The 20,225-nt window shown below is 36.5% G+C and overlaps 5 protein-coding genes and 1 non-coding gene across 11 annotated transcripts; 3 read left to right on the top strand and 3 right to left on the bottom strand.

Moving 5' to 3' along the window:
• Nucleotides 1–3,161: 3,161 nt before the first annotated feature.
• Nucleotides 3,162–3,233, bottom strand: TRNAT-UGU. Its single transcript has one exon. It is a non-coding gene; the product is annotated as a tRNA-Thr (tRNA).
• Nucleotides 3,215–5,764, top strand: LOC110617514 (protein MHF2 homolog). 4 transcript variants are annotated; one of them, XM_021760353.2, is made up of 6 exons: nt 3,215–3,362; nt 3,439–3,487; nt 3,571–3,611; nt 5,007–5,046; nt 5,205–5,258; nt 5,384–5,764. In XM_021760353.2, the coding sequence occupies exons 1-6, from the start codon at nt 3,339–3,341 to the stop codon at nt 5,485–5,487; spliced, it is 312 nt and encodes a 103-aa protein (XP_021616045.1). In that variant the 5' UTR covers nt 3,215–3,338; the 3' UTR covers nt 5,488–5,764. The 4 variants fall into 4 exon arrangements, with proteins under 4 accessions (XP_021616045.1, XP_021616046.1, XP_043813475.1 ...); XM_021760354.2 differs by having other exon boundaries at nt 3,222–3,366; XM_043957540.1 differs by having other exon boundaries at nt 3,286–3,362; nt 3,571–3,666.
• A 467-nt stretch (nt 5,765–6,231) lies between these two features.
• On the bottom strand, nt 6,232–8,403 carry LOC110617512 (leucine-rich repeat receptor-like serine/threonine/tyrosine-protein kinase SOBIR1). Its single transcript, XM_021760352.2, has one exon. The coding sequence runs from the start codon at nt 8,326–8,328 to the stop codon at nt 6,430–6,432; it is 1,899 nt and encodes a 632-aa protein (XP_021616044.1). The 5' UTR covers nt 8,329–8,403; the 3' UTR covers nt 6,232–6,429.
• Nucleotides 8,404–9,384: 981 nt separating this feature from the next.
• LOC110617560 (protein-L-isoaspartate O-methyltransferase 1) lies at nt 9,385–12,601 on the top strand. 3 transcript variants are annotated; one of them, XM_021760428.2, is made up of 5 exons: nt 9,385–9,711; nt 10,493–10,639; nt 10,946–11,216; nt 11,657–11,821; nt 12,144–12,601. In XM_021760428.2, the coding sequence occupies exons 1-5, from the start codon at nt 9,460–9,462 to the stop codon at nt 12,392–12,394; spliced, it is 1,086 nt and encodes a 361-aa protein (XP_021616120.1). In that variant the 5' UTR covers nt 9,385–9,459; the 3' UTR covers nt 12,395–12,601. The 3 variants fall into 3 exon arrangements, with proteins under 3 accessions (XP_021616120.1, XP_021616121.1, XP_021616119.1); XM_021760427.2 differs by having other exon boundaries at nt 9,419–9,711; nt 10,469–10,639; XM_021760429.2 differs by lacking the exon at nt 10,493–10,639 and having other exon boundaries at nt 9,417–9,711.
• An 816-nt stretch (nt 12,602–13,417) lies between these two features.
• LOC110617561 (28 kDa ribonucleoprotein, chloroplastic) lies at nt 13,418–16,041 on the bottom strand. The gene is made up of 4 exons (XM_021760431.2): nt 15,340–16,041; nt 15,132–15,233; nt 14,026–14,307; nt 13,418–13,755 (listed from the first exon to the last, which is right to left on the bottom strand). The coding sequence occupies exons 1-4, from the start codon at nt 15,892–15,894 to the stop codon at nt 13,690–13,692; spliced, it is 1,005 nt and encodes a 334-aa protein (XP_021616123.1). The 5' UTR covers nt 15,895–16,041; the 3' UTR covers nt 13,418–13,689.
• Nucleotides 16,042–16,295: 254 nt separating this feature from the next.
• On the top strand, nt 16,296–20,063 carry LOC110617562 (rhodanese-like domain-containing protein 11, chloroplastic). Its single transcript, XM_021760432.2, has 10 exons — nt 16,296–16,585; nt 16,712–16,807; nt 17,067–17,174; nt 17,657–17,753; nt 18,876–18,915; nt 19,012–19,086; nt 19,255–19,342; nt 19,473–19,540; nt 19,673–19,745; nt 19,840–20,063. Exons 1-10 carry the CDS (start codon nt 16,427–16,429, stop codon nt 19,921–19,923), a joined length of 888 nt encoding a protein of 295 aa, XP_021616124.1. The 5' UTR covers nt 16,296–16,426; the 3' UTR covers nt 19,924–20,063.
• Nucleotides 20,064–20,225: the final 162 nt, after the last annotated feature.

Here is a 20,225-nt window from a genome sequence, read left to right as displayed (position 1 = left end):
AAAGGTAACCTTTGCCAATGGAATCTATATGATTAAAGCTTAAGCATTCCCCGAGGCAGTTCCAATTGGATCACAATGTATTTCAAGGTTATCCTCCCCGTGCACCTCATAAAAGCAGACTGCCCAGGACAAAGTTTATCGTTTATGGGTCTCAAGTATCCCTTCGGGCCAGCCCTGGACAGAAATTAGACAGCCCAGGCCCAACCCAGTCTCAAATTTTAATTATTATTATCATTCCACCCATCCCTTTCATAATTTTTATCCATTTTTTCTATTTAAATTATTTCAAAATTATTATTTATTGAAAATACTAATCTAACACAACTCTTTAAATATTTGTAGGATAATCATAGAAATAATATGTCTTAATCTTGTAACGAAAAATTGAATCAACATAATGTCTACATTGAATCTTTCCCGACCCGACTGCATCAGATAATAGTACCAAGGTTACACTCCAGCCTCTATAACAATGACCATGCCAACACAAGGGTAATATCCAAGAAGACTGACTGACTGACTGTGTGTGTGTGTGGGGGGGGGGGGGGGGGGAGGTTGTTTACACAAAGCAAAACGATACAGCTATTACACCACCTTTAATTACATAAATCAAAACACCAATTTGTCCCATATATGAATATTTCTCTTCAGACGTGAATCTAAATTTTGGACAGGATAGAAGAAGTCCAAATCAATCTAACAAATCCTCTTGACGGTGGCATTGACTTAAATTAAGTCCGTGTATTTTGCTCACCCACGTACCCAACAATCTTTGTTGGAACAGAAATTCTCAACTTATTATTTATAGTCTAGCACTCTAGTTCCTTGTAGTGTCAGTTCCACCACATGTTGACATCAATCACATTTCTGTTTCAGTGACACTCCAAAATTTCCTTTGTTATCTGCTATTACTAGTGCACTTTGATTGGAAGTTTGTGAAACAATTCATCTTAATTATAACTGTAAACACAACATTTCCTGACAGCCACAAATAGGATTCACCAAATTGCAGTTTTACATAATGCATTGGATGAAGACATAGAAGTATGACCAGATCAACATAAGAATATCAGCTCGATGTCAGTAGTTTTGCCGGCAAAGCTAAATACTATTACTCGAAAGTCCAATCTCAAGAAGCAGACATCAAAACTCCATTGACTGTTGCTACCTCTGTACTGCAAGATACCTATCTAATGGAGATGCATAACAACGCGAACATACATGGACACAGCAGAATTTAAGTACAATCATAAAATCATATTTTTGCCTCCCAAAAAAAATCTGCTTCAAAAGTGCCAACATGCATCTACGGGCATGAAGATTATATGCTCAACTGAATAACAATGCTAAAAATCATATAGACATCCAAAAATAACAAAACAGTTGCAAAGATTTAGCAGAACAACACAATTTTCGTCTACACTTGACAAATTCCATATAAATCACTATAAATACTCGATTCCATTTAAGTCTTTAAAATATAGCATACCTTATATCTTGATTCTCAAAGTCATTCAAAGAGAATAGAATTACTTCAGTGATTGTGAATGATATCAAAGCAACTGATGAAAAGGGGATAAATACCATGTATAATTGTCATCAAAGAGGAACAAAATAAAGCCTTTTGCTGCTGATACTTATATGCTTCTAACTGTAAACATGTAATTGATTTTACAAAAATGCCCACAGACCAAAAAAAAAGTTCTTTTTTTCATATGCTTGGACTGCATCGTATCTCTGAAAGGTCTCAACATAACAAAGCCTAAACCAAAGTAGTGTGGTCAGCTACAAAAGACCAGAATGCCAAAATCTATATATATCCTTCTTGTTCTTACCTAAACCAAAGAAGTGTGGTGAGCCTAAACCAAAATCCTCTAAACCTTAGACCATTTCCTCAATATATATCCTTCTTGTTCTTACAGTGTTCTCCTCATTCAAAAAGGACATGTAAATACACAGCGATTAACGTTTCTCCAAACTTCGATCTCTCTCAGGCCACCTAGCCATTTGCATCTGATCATAAGGCTAATTCCACATGAAAACAGGTCTTAATCCCGTCTTATATTCTTTTCTAGATATCTTTTGTGTTAATTAATGTCTTCTTTTTTCTTTAGACAACTTTATGTATATACATAAATATATGAAGATAAGTCTTATGATCTTAATACCATCCAACTGCAATAATAAATCGCCTCCATGAATAAAAAAGTCTTGCCATTTATTTTAGTCTTCTAGAAATCTTCTTCCTACACTAAGCTTATGAAAGCGCATGAGCTTTTTTCCACCATCTATCGAATTTCTAGCTTTGCCAATGCTATCACAGCGCAATTTTGCTGCGTCTCCATCAAATTTTACGCATTTAGAAACGGAATGAAAGGGGGAAAAGCTAACTTCTGTTTCTAGTTACTAACAAATTGAGAAGGTAAAATATATAAATTCCAATAATTTCCATCCCAATCATCAAGAAATAAGTCCTTTCAATCCATTAAATAAACTGGGATGCTATTGGTACCCCAATTGAATATTCATATTCTAATTCAAAATCAGTGAAAAAGAACAATGTCAATGAACCACCAAAACATGGAATTTCTTTTACCAAATGCCTATCGTGCCTTTCGTCGAAGACGCTTCCTGAGCTTCTTGTACTTGTGCTTGTTCATCTTCTCCTTCCTCTTCTTCTTCACGCTATCAGCCCACATGGTCCTCGCATCATCGGTATCTTTTTCAGCAAAACCAGACCCAACATCCTTCAATTGATCAGTCCCAATTATAGGAATGGGGTTTAAGGAATAGCCAAACGGGAAATTGGGATAACAAACCTGGAGGGGTTTAGTAGGGTTTTGAGTTATTGAGTTGTTCTCTGCGGCTGTTGAGTCCCAGAGAGAAATTGAACTGTTCACAATATCGGGTTTGGTAGCGTGAAGGACGGGATTGAAGAGCAGCGGAGTTTTGATGGCTGTTGCTACAATTCTTACAGATGGGGTCGTTTTTCGAGCGAGCTGATTTATTAGGCTCGCCATCGGGGGAATTCGCCTTTCACCATGAAAGCTGTAATAAAGAGATTTTAATGGGATCTCACAACCCAAGGGGAGCTTAAAACATAACGGCGTCGTTTAAAATGGTGATATGGATGAAGGAGAAAAAATTTGAAAATTGATATATGCCCCCACGCAGGATCGAACTACGGACCTTCAGTTTACAAGACTGACGCTCTACCACTGAGCTATAGGGGCTTGATGTTTGGAAGGTGAGAAATTATTCTATAGTTGTTTTGCTAAAACTCGAAAGCAGAGAATTTTTTGAGGCAAGAGTCACAGGCGAGCATTTGCTGGACTCACATGGATGACAACGCTTTCGATCCTGTATGTATGTGTATTTCCTGATATTTCCTAATGTATTTAACTGTATGAATAATTTATGAGGGTTTTTTTTTTCTAGGATTTGATTCGCGCCATTTTCAAGCTCGTTTGGAGCAGAAGAGCCCTCGGTTTGTAAATATAACCATCTGTTTTTTCCCCCTTTGTTTTGGTATTTGACCTAAATAGTTAAAACTTCCCGGCCGTGTTGCAGAGCGTGAGAAAAATGAAGGAGCTGATGCTGTGGACTGCGAGGTCTCTTTTATACTTTCTGCGGTCTCACACTTGTGATTTTTCTGTGTTTTTTAAGGTCTGAATCGTGTTGTGGTGCACATGTTTAAGATCTATACTCCAATGCTTCATCTATTTTTTAGGTTATAAAGCAATGATTGCTAAAATTTCCATGGTACTATAGGAATCGGATTCCTGATTCTGGGTATGCAAGGATGCAATTTGCTTTGTGATATAACTTGGGATCATCTGGTTTTTTAAGAATATTTTTATTGGAATTCATACGGATACATAAATTCTTTCAGTTTTTTTTTTTGTACATTTGATCTTGAATCACACCGCTTCAAGTTTGTTTCTTCTTTAAAAATCTCTGAAGCTGGATGCCCTTGGAATTAGTCTTCACTCTTATGTGGTTCTGTATTTCCATTTTCAAGAGGCGGACTGAAGAATTCCTGTATTCTGCTTTCCAGCATGCTTAAAATTAGATATGTTGCAATCCTTATAGGTGGGTGTACAATGCAAGCAAGACTTGGTGTTGGTTCATCTCGCTACTAACTCTTTGTGTGGGACTTTTGATTACTGATGAATATCTGGACAAAAGTCAGCAAATTATCCTTTCTGTGAACAACAAAGCCATGTTCAATTACAATAACGTGCATTTTCGTAGTTTATCTTAAAACCAAACATTTAATAGATTTCGCCCCATGGGCTCATCACCCTATGAAACAACAATGCATGGTGGATTAGATGTTTATATGTTGTCCTATGGTTCTCTTCTATGTAACTTTTCCTTTTCTTTCTCCTTGATCTTTTTTTGAACTCTTTGTTCTCTGATCCAAAGTAGGCAGATATTTGTGCTTCTAATGCATCATCAATGTCTATTTCCCCTCTTCATTTCTTGCTGTTGTAGGATCTTAGCTTTAATTAAGTTAAGTTGCTATAGTGCTTTTCTAGACGATAGATTATTGTAGCTGAGTGGGTCTGGACCTGTTTCTTATTTTGGAGAATATTGAGTTATTGGCGTTTCATCTTTTACATATGAATCTTAAATGATTCATTAATTATTTGATTTTGCATTTGCATCTTTTCCCACCTGATTGTGCCGTGATTTGCCCTCTGAACAAGCCTCATTTTACTTCTTCATTTGTTGGCTGGCAACCTCTCCTTTTAATCCTTAAGTTGTAAGGTAGTTAATAGAATGCCAATGTTTTCCCGTGTAAATGGTATGGAACAATATAATATTAAGAAAAATGAACTCATGCATCATTCAGAAGATTGTGCATTGTATAATAAATCAGTATCTGGTGGATTATGTCTTTTTCCAGATTAAAGTATCCCTATTTCTTTTTTAGTCTGCACTAGTCCGCTTTCTTGAATGTTGAATTATGTATTCGCTCTCATCAGTCTATACTGGTGCAGGTAGGAGTTGGAACCTCTAAGAAGATTCGGCCCACTTCTGGTATCTCACATAACTACTTTATATATTTACACCCTTTTCTATTAAGCATTTCCCCCAATCTCCGCATGCATTAATTCATTTAGAATGAACCGCAATTGTGATGTAGCAAGTATCCATCCGTTTGATTATCATTCTTGTGTTGATTTTTTCTGATGCAGCTAATTCAAATGCAGTAAAGCTGAGCTGTGAACTTCTCAGAGTTTTTGTCGCAGGTTGAACCACGTTCAAAAAATTTGGTGCTTTCTTGTCAACACAACGATGTCTAACTTGTAATGCTTGTCAACCAAACTGAGTTTCTATGATAAAACATTCTGATGAAACACTTATAACCATGCAGAGGCTGTGCAGCGTGCTGCTGCCATTGCTGAAGCAGAGGGAGTTAGTAAGATTGAAGCTACTCACTTGGAGAGGATTCTACCACAGTTACTTATGGATTTTTGAAAAGGCATATAGAAATCCTTATGGATTTTTTCTTTTTTCTTTTTTCTTTTTTATAATAGCCATACAGAAAATATGGTTATGGTTTTCTTTTTCTTTTTCCTTATGCTGGAATTCGTTCTTCCCAAATTCTGATTCGCATAAATAGTAACTATTTAACAACACATTTTTTGTACGTTGATGTAATGAATCAGCATAAATGGTTGATGTTCTCTTCTTGTCCTTAAAGAAGAGAGAAACTTTCATGTCTATACTAAAATTTTCTCGTCTGCTTCTTCCATTTTCATTGTCTTCCATTTATTTGATTCGTTATTTTCAAGTTAGTGCTCCCGTTTTCTTCTGTTCCTACTAAGCATGCATCTACATAAATTACTTGTATATTAATGCAGCATGGATGAAGCTCTCCGCTTTTTCTTTCATAGAAGCCTCTTTCAAGCCTGAACAGATCTCAACTCCCTGTCTACTATTTATTGTGGATCTCGTTTGTCTTTTGTTTCAATTTTTTTTAAGTTATGCAATGCCAAGACGAAGAGCCGATCCATAAGGCTAAATTAAACATGTAAGCTCTTCTATCATTTGATAAAATTTCCCAATGACAGCGCTTATTGAACCTGAACGGCTGACTTTAAGGAATTTCAGACGACGTCTGCAGCACAAACTTTCTCATGAAGCCCAGTAATCCAAAAGTTAATTGAATGTCCTTTTAGTTATGATTGAATGTCCTTTTAGTTATGGAACTATGTTAACTGCACCCGTAGTCACGGGCTTCAATTCAAGGAATTTTATTATACAAATTGAAATTTGAATATGATTTCACTATAAAAACTAAAATTAAGGTGAAATGTACCTCAAGTTCCTATAATGCAAAACATCGCATTGGACAGGATCAAACTTAAAAAAGAAGCATTTACATGCCCAATTATTCTTCCAGGGTTGCATACTCAATTAGTGCTTGATCTGAGACAGCATACACCTAACATCTTTACTGTTAGGCCTTTGTTTTGGATCATCCAAAGTGCAAAAGCAAGCAATTTTCAGGACCAGCAGCATTTGCTCCTCGTACCCTTTACCAATCAGACTCCGATCGATTGCCTGCTCTGGATTTTCAGATGTCATGATATTTCTCATCCACTTGACCAGACTCATTTCCCTGGTGGTTTGGAAGAACTCGTCAGATGGAAGCTTTCCTATGACCAGAACCCCAAGTAGCACACCAAAGCTGTAGATGTCACACCTGTCTGTGAATTTCAGTGTCTGATGATACTCTGGTGCTATATATCCCACTGTTCCTGCAACATTGGAAGTTGTAACATGCGTATTGGCATCAGGCACTGCCTTTGCGAGTCCGAAATCTGCAATTCGAGCTTCCATGTCATCATCAAGAAGGATGTTTGCTGGCTTTAGATCTCTGTGAATGATGCGTGGACTGTGGCTCATGTGAAGGTATTCAAGGCCTGATGCTACTCCTAGAGCAATTCTGTGCCTGACGAGCCAATCCAATTCTCTCGTCCCCATTGAAACGTGATTCAGTGCGTCTTGTAAGCTACCATTCTTCATGAATTCGTAGACAAGGTAGTGGCAATCGGGCCGAGACACATGTGCCAGGAGAGGAAGAAGGTTCCTGTGTCGAATTTGACCCACTGTGTTTATCTCTGATCGAATTTGCCTCATTTTCTTGTTCATAAACTTGCTATCTTCTTCAGTTAGTTCTGCAGCATCCATTGATGGTTGGACGATCTTCTTTATTGCAATCATTTTTCCATTACTTTCAGGCAATTCAGCTTTGTAAACTTCCCCACATCCTCCTCTTCCAATTACTTCCAGATTAGAAAGCCCATCATCTTTCTCCAAGAAAGCCAAATGCTCTACTTTCTTTATCACATGAGGACTAAAGATTGCTGGCCCTGAGTCTCTTCCTCCACCTCTGATAGCTGCCAACGCAAACTTAAACATTACCAAAAACACATACCCAGATATACCTCCAGCAACTGCTCCGGCGAGAAATCCTATGATCCACCTACTAAGCTTCTTTTTGGTTTTTTTGCTCTTGTGATGGGCGCCTCTTGTCGACGATGGGCTAGGAGCTTGAGCAGAACCCACGAGTGCAGTGGGTCCAGCTGCAGAAGAAACATTTTTGCTTCCCCCGATTGTATTATTCTCAGCTAAAATGTAACGTTTTGGGTATTGAGACTCTATGGATCCAGCTTTGTTTACAGGTCCCTCAAGGAAGTTATTTCCAGTGAAGTCGAAGAATTGGAGATTGCGAAATGAACGTATAGATTTAGGAACTACTCCAGAGAAGAGATTATTTGCAAGAGAGAGACGTTCCAAGTTGGGGAATTGCTTCAAGAAACTCAAATTGCCAGAGAACTTATTATTGGAGAGATCAAGAACTCTAAGATGTAAAATATTAGATAATTCAGAGGGAATTTCACCGGAAAACTGGTTGTTTCCAAGGTCAATAATCTCCAGTTTCTCGCAGTCAACAATCTGTGAAGGGAATTGGTCAACTAGTTGGTTTTTTGGAAGAGAAAGTTCTTTGAGCTCAGAGAGGCGGCCAATCGCAGGAGACAAGAACCCAGTGAGGCGTTGGGACTTAAAGATAAGCCTGGTGATTTTGAGAACATAGGTGTTGTTGTTAGATAGTCTCCTCTCGCAGAACACACCTGGGCTGCTGCAAGGGTGGATGAAGGAGCTGTGTTGACCGCTGATGCCCAAGTCTTTGGAGATGATGAAGTAGGCTTTGAGGTCTGAATGATCGAGATTCAATCTTGCATATGTAAGGAGGAGGAGGGAGAGGAAAATGAGAAGGTAAAGAGAGGTCTTATGAGGTTCGAAAGCCATTTCCGGCGAAATGTAGGGGGTGGGAGTTTGAACCAGGGTTTTAAATTCTCCCGTTCTGGTTGGTGATGCACTGGTCAGCGGTGTTTTATTTATTTATTTATTTAGTTTTTGAATTATATTATTCATATAAGCATACACAGTGAGAGAAAAAAAGAGTAGTAGGCCCCACGAATCATCAAACATGATTTGTCAATCGCTTTATTTTCTGGTTTTTTCTTCAACAATTTAAATGAGTTATTTGAGAAATTTACCATTCATCTCATCAGACGTTGAAAAATTTATTAATTTATATATTTTATATTATTAATTTGTGTAAAGTGATAATTATTTTTGTAAAATAATCATTTTATGGAAAATATATTAAATTAACAAAAAATCATTTTTTAATTATATAAATATATTTTTATATATTAATATAATAAAATTATATTAACTTAATAATACTACTGTTAATTCTGTTATTTACAAAGTAGGTTATTACATTTATATTTTAAAGTGTTAATATTTTTTAGACATATATATCTTTTATTAATTTATAAAATAGAGATAAAATATTATAGATTGTAATTTAAAAAATTACAAAAATTATATTTATATATTATTTTTATTATTATTGTATTTCTGTTAGTAAAATATATTCTTTATAAAAAAATAAAATGAATTTTATAAAATTTAATTGATTTTTTAGATGAATTGCATTGAAATTAAGTACCCAAAAGACAAGTTTACACGTTGTTAGGAAAAAAGATTAAATATTATAGGTAAATTACAAGTCACATATTTAGCAAATGTTATATTTTAGTTTATATATTATTAAATTTAGTTTTTTAAATTGTATTTAATTAATAAAATTATTTTTTAATTTAAATTTTATATTTTTAACTAAAATTAATCTCTCTATTTTTTTAAAATATTGCAATTCATTTAGATAGCAGAATGGGCTGACAGATCCAAATAGATAGCGGTTGCTGTTTTCTTTGGAGCTTGGGCCTTTAAGTAATTGAGAAAAAGAAAGGTCCATTAGGAGGCCCAAAAATAGAAGATGTGTCGGCGTTGGGAAGCGGCGAGAATGGGCTGACAGGTGTGAGAGCCAGAAAGAGAGTGAGAGAATGAACCAGAAACCAAAAAGCTATGCCAGTATCTATGCCTCTATCCCCAGTAATAGCGTTTGGTTGCCGCAACTGTGTGGCTCCTCTTAAGCGCCTCTTAACCTACTCCTCCCATTCTCATTATCACCATCGTCGCCGTCTTCTTCATTTCCTCCGCACTGGCAGTCTGAATTTCCCCTCTCACTTTTCTCCTCTATCTTCTTTCCATCATCTCCCCGAAAATCTCAACCGTTTCTTCACGGGTAATATACACTCACTCTTCTTCCCGATGGAGGTAACATACTCGCTATCTGTCTCTATCTCTCTTCCCTACTGTTAAGAGATGGATGTTTCGGGTTTTATTTTGGTAAATTATAGTTGGGTTTTGATTTCATGTATTATTTTGTTTGATTCTGTTATTTTGATTAGTTATATTGCTGAGAAATCAAGTGCAAAGCAAAGGATATCTCTAGGATCCTTTGATTTTTGTTTCTTGACATTTTGTTCACTTTAATCAAATGCTTATGTGGCTAATTGGACATAGATGTGACATGTTTTTGGATATGAAGTTTATTAAATAGGCTAGTCGAGCTGGTATGATGGCTACACTGTGGATGTTTTCTTAGTTTGAAGTGTGATTATTGTGAAAGGGAAGGATTTTGGGAGATTGATGCTTATAGCGAGTGTGGCAAGTTCAACCGCTGATGAAAGACCTTTACTTAACTGTGTTTGTTGTGTGTGTGAATCGGAAATGGAGTGGAGACTAAGAAATTGTGATTTTGATGTAAAATGTTTATTGTTACAACGTGCGCTCTCTTGACGAATGTTTTTAACGGTCGGATGTTCAATGCATCTGAAGATATTAATGCAGGCAGTCTTTGGAGAGTTCTGCTATGATTGGTCATCAATAAACTATTGTAGGATCTATTGGCTTTTTGTGTGATATATAAGTTGATGAGAAATTGAGATTGTCAGTAGCAGTTACTAAAAAATTTTTGTGTATAAGAAGATATCTGCTGACATCAACTCGTAGTAAAACTAGTCCTGTTTAGGTTGTTTTATGTGTGTATTTGCAGGGAAATTTATGTCAAGTTGGGTGGATGTACTACGTACTACTGGCCATTGTTACTGGGGTTGATTGCTTTGTAAGTGATACCCAAACTCACACAAGCACGAGGACCTTTGACCTTCAAACTCAACCCTTGGCTGCCTGTGCTCTGGAGGTGATGCATGAGAAGCTACATACTTTGAAGATTTCAATTCCATGTTTCAGATTCAGACAGACTTCAGTGCATTTCTGTGATTTTACTATTGTGCAGTTTAGATTCTGGTTATGCATCCTTCTTAAAGTATGAGAAGTAGTATGGCGTCTCAAAAGTATCGAGCTTATGTATTGTGTTTAATATATCATGTTCTTTTTCTTTTGGTGCAAAATTTAATTGCATTATGTCATGTTTTTTCATTCTACTGTAGCTTATTCTCTTTTTGTGCTAGATTTGAGTTAAAGTGGTTCTGTTGACAATTAACAGAGATTCTTTGCTGGAAGTGGCATCAACAAGAATCAAGCAATGGTGGCACATTTGCAGCATTATGGAGTGATCAGCTCAAAAAAGGTGGCTGAAGTAATGGAAACTATTGATAGGGCTTTATTTGTACCTGATGGATCTCCAGCTTATGTTGACAGCCCCATGGCAATAGGTTACAATGCCACTATTTCTGCACCGCATATGCATGCAACTTGCCTTCAGTTGTTGGAGGAGCATTTAAAACCTGGGATGCATGCTTTAGATGTTGGCTCAGGTTATTTTCCTTACTATTGATTAAGTTCATGTAAAATTAGTCATTGAAGGAGTTGATTGTTATGTTTGTTTTGATGTTGGAGCTTTAAGATAATGATGATCAAAGCTCTCTCTCTCTCTCTCTCTCTCTCTCTCTCACACACACACACACACACACACTTTTGTTTGTTTTGGTGGTGTGGCAGTGAAGGGGGAGGGTTTATTTTTCCCTGAGCAATGTAGAGGGGAGGTTGATTTACTCAATATCTTGAACAATGTAGCTAGGTTATCACCTGGAATATAGTACCATCTAAGAATAATAGCATTATTGATGTCCTAGATTTTTCTAGGTTATGCAAAATGTTCTCTTAGTTTGGGATCAAGGCTTTGTTGCTGTCATATACACAATATTCTCTCCACAGTTGACAAAACTCACAACTTTTGTGTGTTTCCTTCTCTTAGGGACTGGGTATTTAACTGCATGCTTTGCTGTGATGGTTGGACCACAAGGTCGTGCCGTTGGTGTGGAACATATTCCAGAGCTTGTCACATCTTCAATCAAGAATATTGAAAAAAGTGCAGCCGCTCCATTACTGAAAGAAGGTTCTCTCTCGGTACATGTTGGTGGTATGGGCTAAAAACTTTTTCTACAGGACATGTATTTCCCTTTGTTATGCCGTTTAAGGAGTTAATTTGGCCAAGCAGTTGAATAGCATACTTGCACATGTCTACCTCACTTTGTAGGTTCTTTTGGGCCATAACTGTTAGTATTTTGTAACCTAATAGACTAAGTTCTACTGGTGGTATAAGCTGGGAATTTTAGTCCGTTGATTATTGATGCCTTTTTTGTTTTTGGGTTTATTTGATTCACCAATCTTGTTTATGAAATACATTCAGTTGCAATCAATAATTTATTAACTGCCTTTAACTGTTGTGATAATGGTGTTAGATGGAAGACAAGGTTGGGCGGAGTTTGCACCTTATGATGCCATACATGTAGGTGCAGCAGCAGCAGAAATCCCACCGGCACTTGTTGAGCAGTTGAAGCCTGGTGGCAGAATGGTGATTCCAGTTGGCAATATATTCCAGGATTTGAAAGTTATCGACAAGAACGAGGATGGTTCCATTAGTGTCCGGAGCGAAACTTCTGTTCGTTATGTTCCTCTAACGAGTCGAGAAGCCCAGCTACGGGGTTATTGAGTTATGGATGTTATCATCAAGTCCAGATAGATGACTATGGTTATTTATGCATTTTGATATACACAAGTCTATTGTACAGTTGTACAGGATTGACGTTGCTGTTGCATGTTTTGGTTTCTGTTCCTTTGTTGTGGGAGGCCTTTGCTTTGGCGGACTTGTAAATAATAATAATAATAATAAGTAATTATAAAAAAGTTCCTATCAAAATCTTTGCGTTTTCTGTGTCTTCACCATTTGTGTAATGTCATGTGTCGTTTGATATTTGATAGATTTTACTTGTGATATTTGATATTTGATTTGAAGCTAAAACTTTATGATAGTATGGTGTTTAAAATTTTATTTAGGATAAAAATTTATTGAATAAGTATAGGAAATGTGTAGGTGAAAAAGTTTCTAAAACTTGGCAGATAAATAGGTTAAAGTGGGCAGCAGTTAAAAGGAAATTATACATTTCGTCTCCGGGTATCTCAATCCAAACCCTTCCCTTCTATTTCACTTTATCCATTTCTCTCTCATCACTTTGAAACCCATGATTAATTAAGACCTCAAAGACTCTTTGATAAAAAGAAGAAGAAGAAAAAAAGACCTCAAGACTTTTCTAGGACGGGAAATTATCATGAAATCCACCCGAATTTCAACAAGGACAGCCCCACCAAGTTCCTTGGCTTTCTTCATTAAATCAACATTTGATCAACTGGTTTTGCCATTACTGATTGCATGTTATTAATCCTTGAATATCTTCAAGCACCATTTGGAAATTCAACTATGAAAATTGTCCTACCATAAGATCAACGCCTCCTGCTGCTTCTGCGATAATTTTGTTTCAAATGCTAGTGTTATGATATAAGCTCAGCGAGAGCAATGCAACACATTTACAAAACATTTGCAGAATGATGCGATCAAGGTTTCCTTCCACCTACATGCCAATGCCAAGACAAGCATCAACAGAAGACGCTCAATGCTGCTCAGATTGCAGGTCATCAGGCTCAGCAGATCTAGTTTACAAACTGCCTTCCAGGAGAGTTTCATTAAGATTGTCTCAGCACCATAAACTTTCTTTCAGTAAGAAAATTACTAATTATCTCACAAATTATACTGAACTGTCAACTTGAGCAACAAATTTTACGGAACACGTGAAGCAATTTTTGGATAGCTTCTTCATATATCCTCAAAGAATATCATCCACAAAACTAGCTGACAAAAAATTGATACTATAAAACTCACTCACAAAAAGGACAGGAAAAAAAAGAAGAGAATTATGCTACCCATGAAACTTTGTATCTAAATATATGACGTCAAAAGAAGTTGCGCCTTGGTCTGTCTTCAGCAACATTTACTCTGATTGCCCTCCCCTCAAGACTCTGAAAAACCAGACAAACAGACATTATCAAATAGAAATCATATAACATAAATAGTCCTTGCACTAATAAATACCCCATTAACAGAAAATTACATCCATTTCTTTTCTGAATTCCAAGTATACATGACCAAACTAGTGGATGTTGGTAACATGAGAAAAGGAGTTGCCAAACATAAATCTGTGTCGCTATTTGCTTTTCCACATGTAAAATTATGAAGAATGCCCAAGTTCTAGAATAGCTTCCTTTTATGAAAAGTAAACTACTACGTACCCGCCCATCAAGTGCAGCTATAGCATCATTCAACTCAGTCTCAGTGGACATGGTTACAAAGCCGAAACCACGAGAGCGACCACTTTCCCTGTCATAAACTACTCGAGCATTCACCACCTTACCATGTTCGCTAAAAACTTGCTCCAAGCGAGCATCATCTACATCCCACGGCAAGTTACCCACATAGATTCTATAAGCAGATTCATAGACACGAGGAGGGCGTTCAGGCCTTGATCCTCGAGGAGCAGCCTTGTTTACAGTCAAGAATCTACCATTTAAATCCTGTTCAAATACAAATGAAGTAGAAACAACCTTGTTAAGAGGGAAAACTAAAGCCAGAGATTACACATATAGAGAATGCAGGATGTGAGTAATCATTGGCGACATAATTAATAAAGGAAAATCTAATACTAACATTCTTATACATAGTGTTACTTAGATTAGCATGCCAATATACAAGCTTATTACAACCAATTACCAGCTAAAATATTTTGCCATCTTCAAGTAGATGCATACACAATCAGAACACAGCAAACATTTACTTGCCCCAGGATAAAGACTAGTTTAACAACTAATTCCCATCCCAATGCTAGGCATTTACTATTGATGTTATTAACCTAGTTTCCACAAAATATTAACTGAAACCAAAAGCCTATTTTGCTTGATCAGCGAGTTCTAATCCCTTTCTAGTTGAATCACAAAATTGTAGCAACTTTTTATAGGAAACACGTATTGAAGTGTTGTTTATAGCAAAACATTTCAATCCACAGTATTCTGAAATTGAAGAGAAATATAACAGTCAGGTCTAAACTTAAAACTGAGGCAAATGGAATGAAATGATTACTATTGGATACTTCTAATATCATATATACATGTAGCTTTAATCTTAAAGAGCCAGTGGCACAGAAGAGCTAGCAAAAGACCAGGGACATCTGCAATGATATTGACTTTCTTCACCCGATGATTAGCATATAAACATCATTATCTCAATCAGTTCCTATTCCCATTTGCTACTATTCATTTCTTATGCAGTTACTTCAGATAATGTTGAAAATTATACAAAGCCAAAGGGAAGGGGAAACGAAAAAGAAAAAGAAGGAACTTACATAGCGGTGAAACATATCCACAGCCTTCTCTGCTTCCTCAACGGTACTCATAGTAACGAATCCAAATCCACGACTTGAATCAGTTTCCCTGTTGTAAATAACCTATAACGAAAAGATTCAACGAAAAAAAAGGCCATCATGAAAACCCCCATAAAAACCACAAAAGATACAAATAACCAAAATTCAAATAGAAAGCAGAGACTCATACCTCAGCAATCTCAACAGTTCCAGCCTGCTCAAATAGCATAGCTAACTTCTGACTATCAACATCATAAGGCAAATTCCCCACGAAAATCTTCGCATCCTCAGGTGGCTCCACAAAGCCCTCCTCTGTTTCCGACTCCTCAAAAACCCCCTCAGCAGAACTCTCACCATCACTCCCATCTGCCTCCACCACCTCATCTTCTCCATTTGACTCCCAATCAGAAACTTGGGCTTCAACATCACCACTTGGTTGATTCTCCCATGTGGCTTCTTCTTGTTCAGATTCTGATAGAGTGATTGTGGTGTCGCCTTCCTCTTCTCTTTGGGTCCAATCAGAGGTCTGAGCTACAAAGGAGATAAATGATGAGAAATGGGTTTTGGGTTTGAGAGAGAGAGACGATAGGGAGTGAGAGGAGTAGGAGAGGTGAAGCTTAATGGGTTTGGGTGGGATTGAGAGACATTGGTAGGGAGGTTTTGAGGCAAAGATGGAAGGGAGTGAAAGGAGGCATGAGTCCGCCATCGATAGAGGCTTGAAGGTGGGAGTAGCTGTGGCCGACATTTGAATGGAGGAAGAGAGAAGGGTTCAGAGGAGGCTGAGGACTGAGGATAAGGGACAGACTGCAGGGAGAGAGAGCGGAAGAGAGAGGTAGGTACAATATCAAAAGACAGCGAGCGCAGAATAACAAAGAGTAGGGCTCGGTGGATGGTCCAAAATGGCCTGCAATTCTTTCATTGTAGTTATGGATAGGCAATGGGCTTTTTTTTTCTGGATTTTTTAGGGCCAATCAATCAATTGCTTTTCTTTTTTTAAATAAAATAAACACACATACCATAGCAAGAGATGAGTTTCCTCGACATTTATTGGGTGCCAAAACATTTCTAAACGGTGCGTTTCATCTTTAGCCCAAAACGGCAACGCTTGGACCAACTTATTTGTTAATTGTTAAGAACAAAACGTCAAACTTATGCGAAAGACGAGATTAATCTGGATAAAGCCGTTCCGAGGAAAAAACTATTATCCAGGATCAGCAAGTTCGTGAAAAAGTTCACTGCTTTTTCTAGTCTCGTCTCCCAATTTCAGGCTCGCAGCAATGGATTCTTTACGACTCCCTTCTCTCAATGCTCTTACAGTTACACATTCCAGCTTTCAAAAAGAACAGAGCGCTCAATTTTCGGGAAAGTTGAATTACTTCAACTCTTCAATGTCCCCTTCTCTGAAACTCGGCCCCCTTCTTAGAACTCACCGTTTTGTATGCCAATCTTCAGTCTTCTCTGAGCTCTGTTTCATGCTTTTTTTTTTCCAGAAAAAAGAAAAGAAATCGTTTTATCTTGGTTTTATACCGGCTATCAACTAAATATTTTTCCCTCAAAAACAGCGTAGGAGGGTTATCCAAATGCAAGCTGAAGATGAAGACTATGATTTGAAGCAAATGAGAGACATGGCTGCTGCAAAGAGGAGATGGGACGCTATGGTAATGATCTCATGATACAACATTAATATAAGCAGTCGAGAAAGCTGGAACCCTTGTAGCGAGTCTTAATTTGCGTGCCACTCAATGTGTGTGTGTCTGATGATGTATGCGTAAGAAAGGGAACTTTTGTTGTTGTTGTTGAATGCATCTTTAGTTTAATGCATTGCAATCTTTAATTTGAGGGACTGGAGTTTGATTAGAGAGTTCATAAATTTTGCTTGTTTTATTCCTTTTTTTTAATACTGTTTTGCATATGTAGATTAGGGAAGGAAAAATAAATATTCTTACACCAAGGGAAGCAGGTTATGCAATTCAACTCAATAACAGAACCCTACTGGATGTTCGACCCTCTGTTGAGAGGAAAAAGGTATAGTTCCTTTTTCTATCTGTTCCTTGTTCAATGTCAAATGTTGGAACTTCTAATTTTCTTATTCTTTTGTTCTTGCATATTTTGTGACTTAACTCCCTCCATTTGATGGTTATAACATTTACAAGGGCAATTTCTTAATAGCCCAATAATATCTGTGCGTGTCATTGCAAGAATTTCACTGATTTTGCAATGTGATGGTTGATCTTGTATGTTAGCAACTTGCTTGTTGGTTAGTCTTGTTGATCGAAAGATCTATAATGGAATTGTGTAATGAATAGCAAGTTGGCTTTTATATTCTTCTTATTGACTCATTTGCTATAATTTTTGTTGAGAAACTGGAATTAATCTTTTTACTCCACCATTTGGTGTTATTTGATGTTTAGTACCGATTCTTTCACCACCATGACTTGTTTTCCTTAGTGCACATTTTAATCTCCTTTTCCATTGGGTTAATTGTTAATGATTCACCTGTTTTGAAGGCATGGGTAAAAGGCTCAACTTGGATTCCAATTTTTGAAGTTGATGATAGATTTGAGATGGGAACTATTTCAAGAAAAGTCACAAATTTTATGATGGGTATCATCTAATTTGTTCTCTTGTCTATTTCATTAATCTTATTGCATAGCCATGCCATTCTCATCATCTGTCTTGGTTATCATATATAATAATTTCAGCAGATGAATAGTAAAATGATCATATTTGTACAATTGCTATAGGCATAGTCGTCTAATCAAGATTAATCCCTCCTTTTGTTAATTGGGAATTGAGAATCGAATTGAATCAAATTATAAGATTGAATATGAATTTTAGAAAATGATTAAACAATATATATAGCAGTGTAAAATACATTCATCTATGATATATTTTTGCAAATGCATCAACATATAGATCTTTTTTCAGAAGTATAGTGCTTTAGAGTACAAATCATGGATCTTTAAAACTGAAATTGATGGCTAATCTATATAAACTAAATTATAACTATATTTTAATAAGATGTTAGAGTACTAACAATATGAAAAATAAAATAAACGCAAAATACAATTATAAACTAAAGGGAAAAACAAGATACTCTTTACAATAATATAATACAATATAAATTATAAAATGTAGGTAGATAGTTTTATTGTTGTAAATGGGCATAGCAAGTCTCTGTTTGCTTGGGAAGTATGGGAATAGTGGAAGAATACAATTGGAGTAGAAGATGCAGGTGCATTATGCATGAACAGTCATTTGGTTTTATTTACTCTATGGGAGTTTTTTTTTTTTTTAAAAAAAAAAAGAAAAAATAGTTTTTAAAATTTAAATTTAGTGCAGATCACTTTGGGGAGGGTTTAATATTCTTTCTTGCTAAGGTCAATGTTTAAATTTGATTTTTACACTTGTTGGATCTTAAAAACGCTATAGCGAAAGAAATCAGTGAATTGGTCAATTCATTCAATTCGCTATTAATTTGATTTGGCACTGATTTAGGTATGCTTGTGATTCTAGCTTATATATTCAAATTTGTAGGAAAGGGGAATTGGCTTGAATCGTACAATTCTAACAACACTGGTTGTAGGCCTAATTGGATTGATCAGCCTGACTGAAATGGGTCACTGTTAAATAACACATATAAAGATCATTGTTCCTTTGATCACTTTTAATTTTCTTGTAGTTGTGTTCATTTTTTTCCCTTTTAAATGGCTTGTGCATTTGTAGGTGGCTGGTGGAGTGGTGTGCCTACATTGTCCTATGATAAGTATGTGGTTAATGGGTTTAACTTTCTTAATTACTTGCGCATATTTTTGTTTGCATATGAATGTCTTCCTTGTTCACTAGTTTTCTGTCTTTACAGCCAGTTCATACCAAAGGTTGAGGAGAAGTGTCCAAAAGATGCGGACCTGATAGTTGCATGCCAGAGAGGATTGAGGTCAATTCTTAGTTTAATCCAATAATAGTTTCTGATATCAATTTATCCACATGTTTGAAGAAGTGAATTTAATTCTTATGGAAGCTTTAGGGGACACCTAGAGTTGCATTGCCTATTTAAGTTTATATATTAACGATAAATTTTCTGCTTTATGTTGAATATTCACAGATCTCTAGCTGCTTGTGAATTGCTGTACAATGCTGGTTACAGAAACCTTTTCTGGGTTCAAGGAGGTCTTGAGACTTCTGAAGAAGAGGTATACAGATTTCCAATGTGAATTTTGGTATTTCCTTCAGTTCTTATGATTCTGATTTTCCTTTTAGTTGATTTTTTTATACTGATTAAATAAAAGAAATTTAACCCATCTAGTGACTTGAATGGAGTAGGATCTTGTCATAGAAGGTCCTCAGCCTCTTAAGTTTGCTGGAATTGGTGGGGTTTCCGAATTCCTTGGGTATACATCTCATCCTTTCCTCTTTTTAATTAGTCTAGTGAAATAAATGTTGTGTATTTTTTTTTTTTCCTAATTTTTATAACGTACATGATAGTCCTTGATCTTATGTGTTATCTTGTATTGGATCTTTAGTTGGACAGATCAACAAAGAGTTGCAGCTGCAAAAGAAGGTTGGGGTTATCGATTATTATTCTCTGCGCGTCTGGTAACTACAATATTCGCGTTAATGGTAAAGTAACATTATAGGAAGAGCAGTTGTCGGCTTAGAAATTTAATGTCCATTCTTATTCATGATGCAGGTTGGAGTCTTTCTCGTTGCTGATGCCTTGTTTCTTGGTGCTCAGCAAGTAAGCCGCTATATTCAGGATATAAGGTCACACTGATTTGATCTTGAAGATACTTGAGCAATGAACTTAAGAGAACATTGTAATTAAATAACAGTAGCATTATCCACAGATTCCAATGGAATCAGAATTTTTTGAACCAAAATTATAGAGCACAAAGCTGTGCACGTTTAGAAAAACAACCCACACCATCAAAAAGAAAGTGGAGGAAGATCTCGCCAAACTGGCTGATCCAAAAAGTTCATAATCCCCTGCCTAAAGAACATGGGATGTGAAGCAACAAAATTATAAACCTCTAAACTCACATAAAGGCCTCGCCAAGAAGATGCAAGTTTAGCTTT

The sequence above is a fragment of the Manihot esculenta genome, chromosome 6, assembly GCF_001659605.2.
Source record: "Manihot esculenta cultivar AM560-2 chromosome 6, M.esculenta_v8, whole genome shotgun sequence".
NCBI classification, from domain to species: Eukaryota; Viridiplantae; Streptophyta; class Magnoliopsida; order Malpighiales; family Euphorbiaceae; genus Manihot; species Manihot esculenta.
The sequence above is the reverse complement of the archived record's forward strand: the minus strand, read 5'-3'. Positions and strand labels throughout refer to the sequence as shown.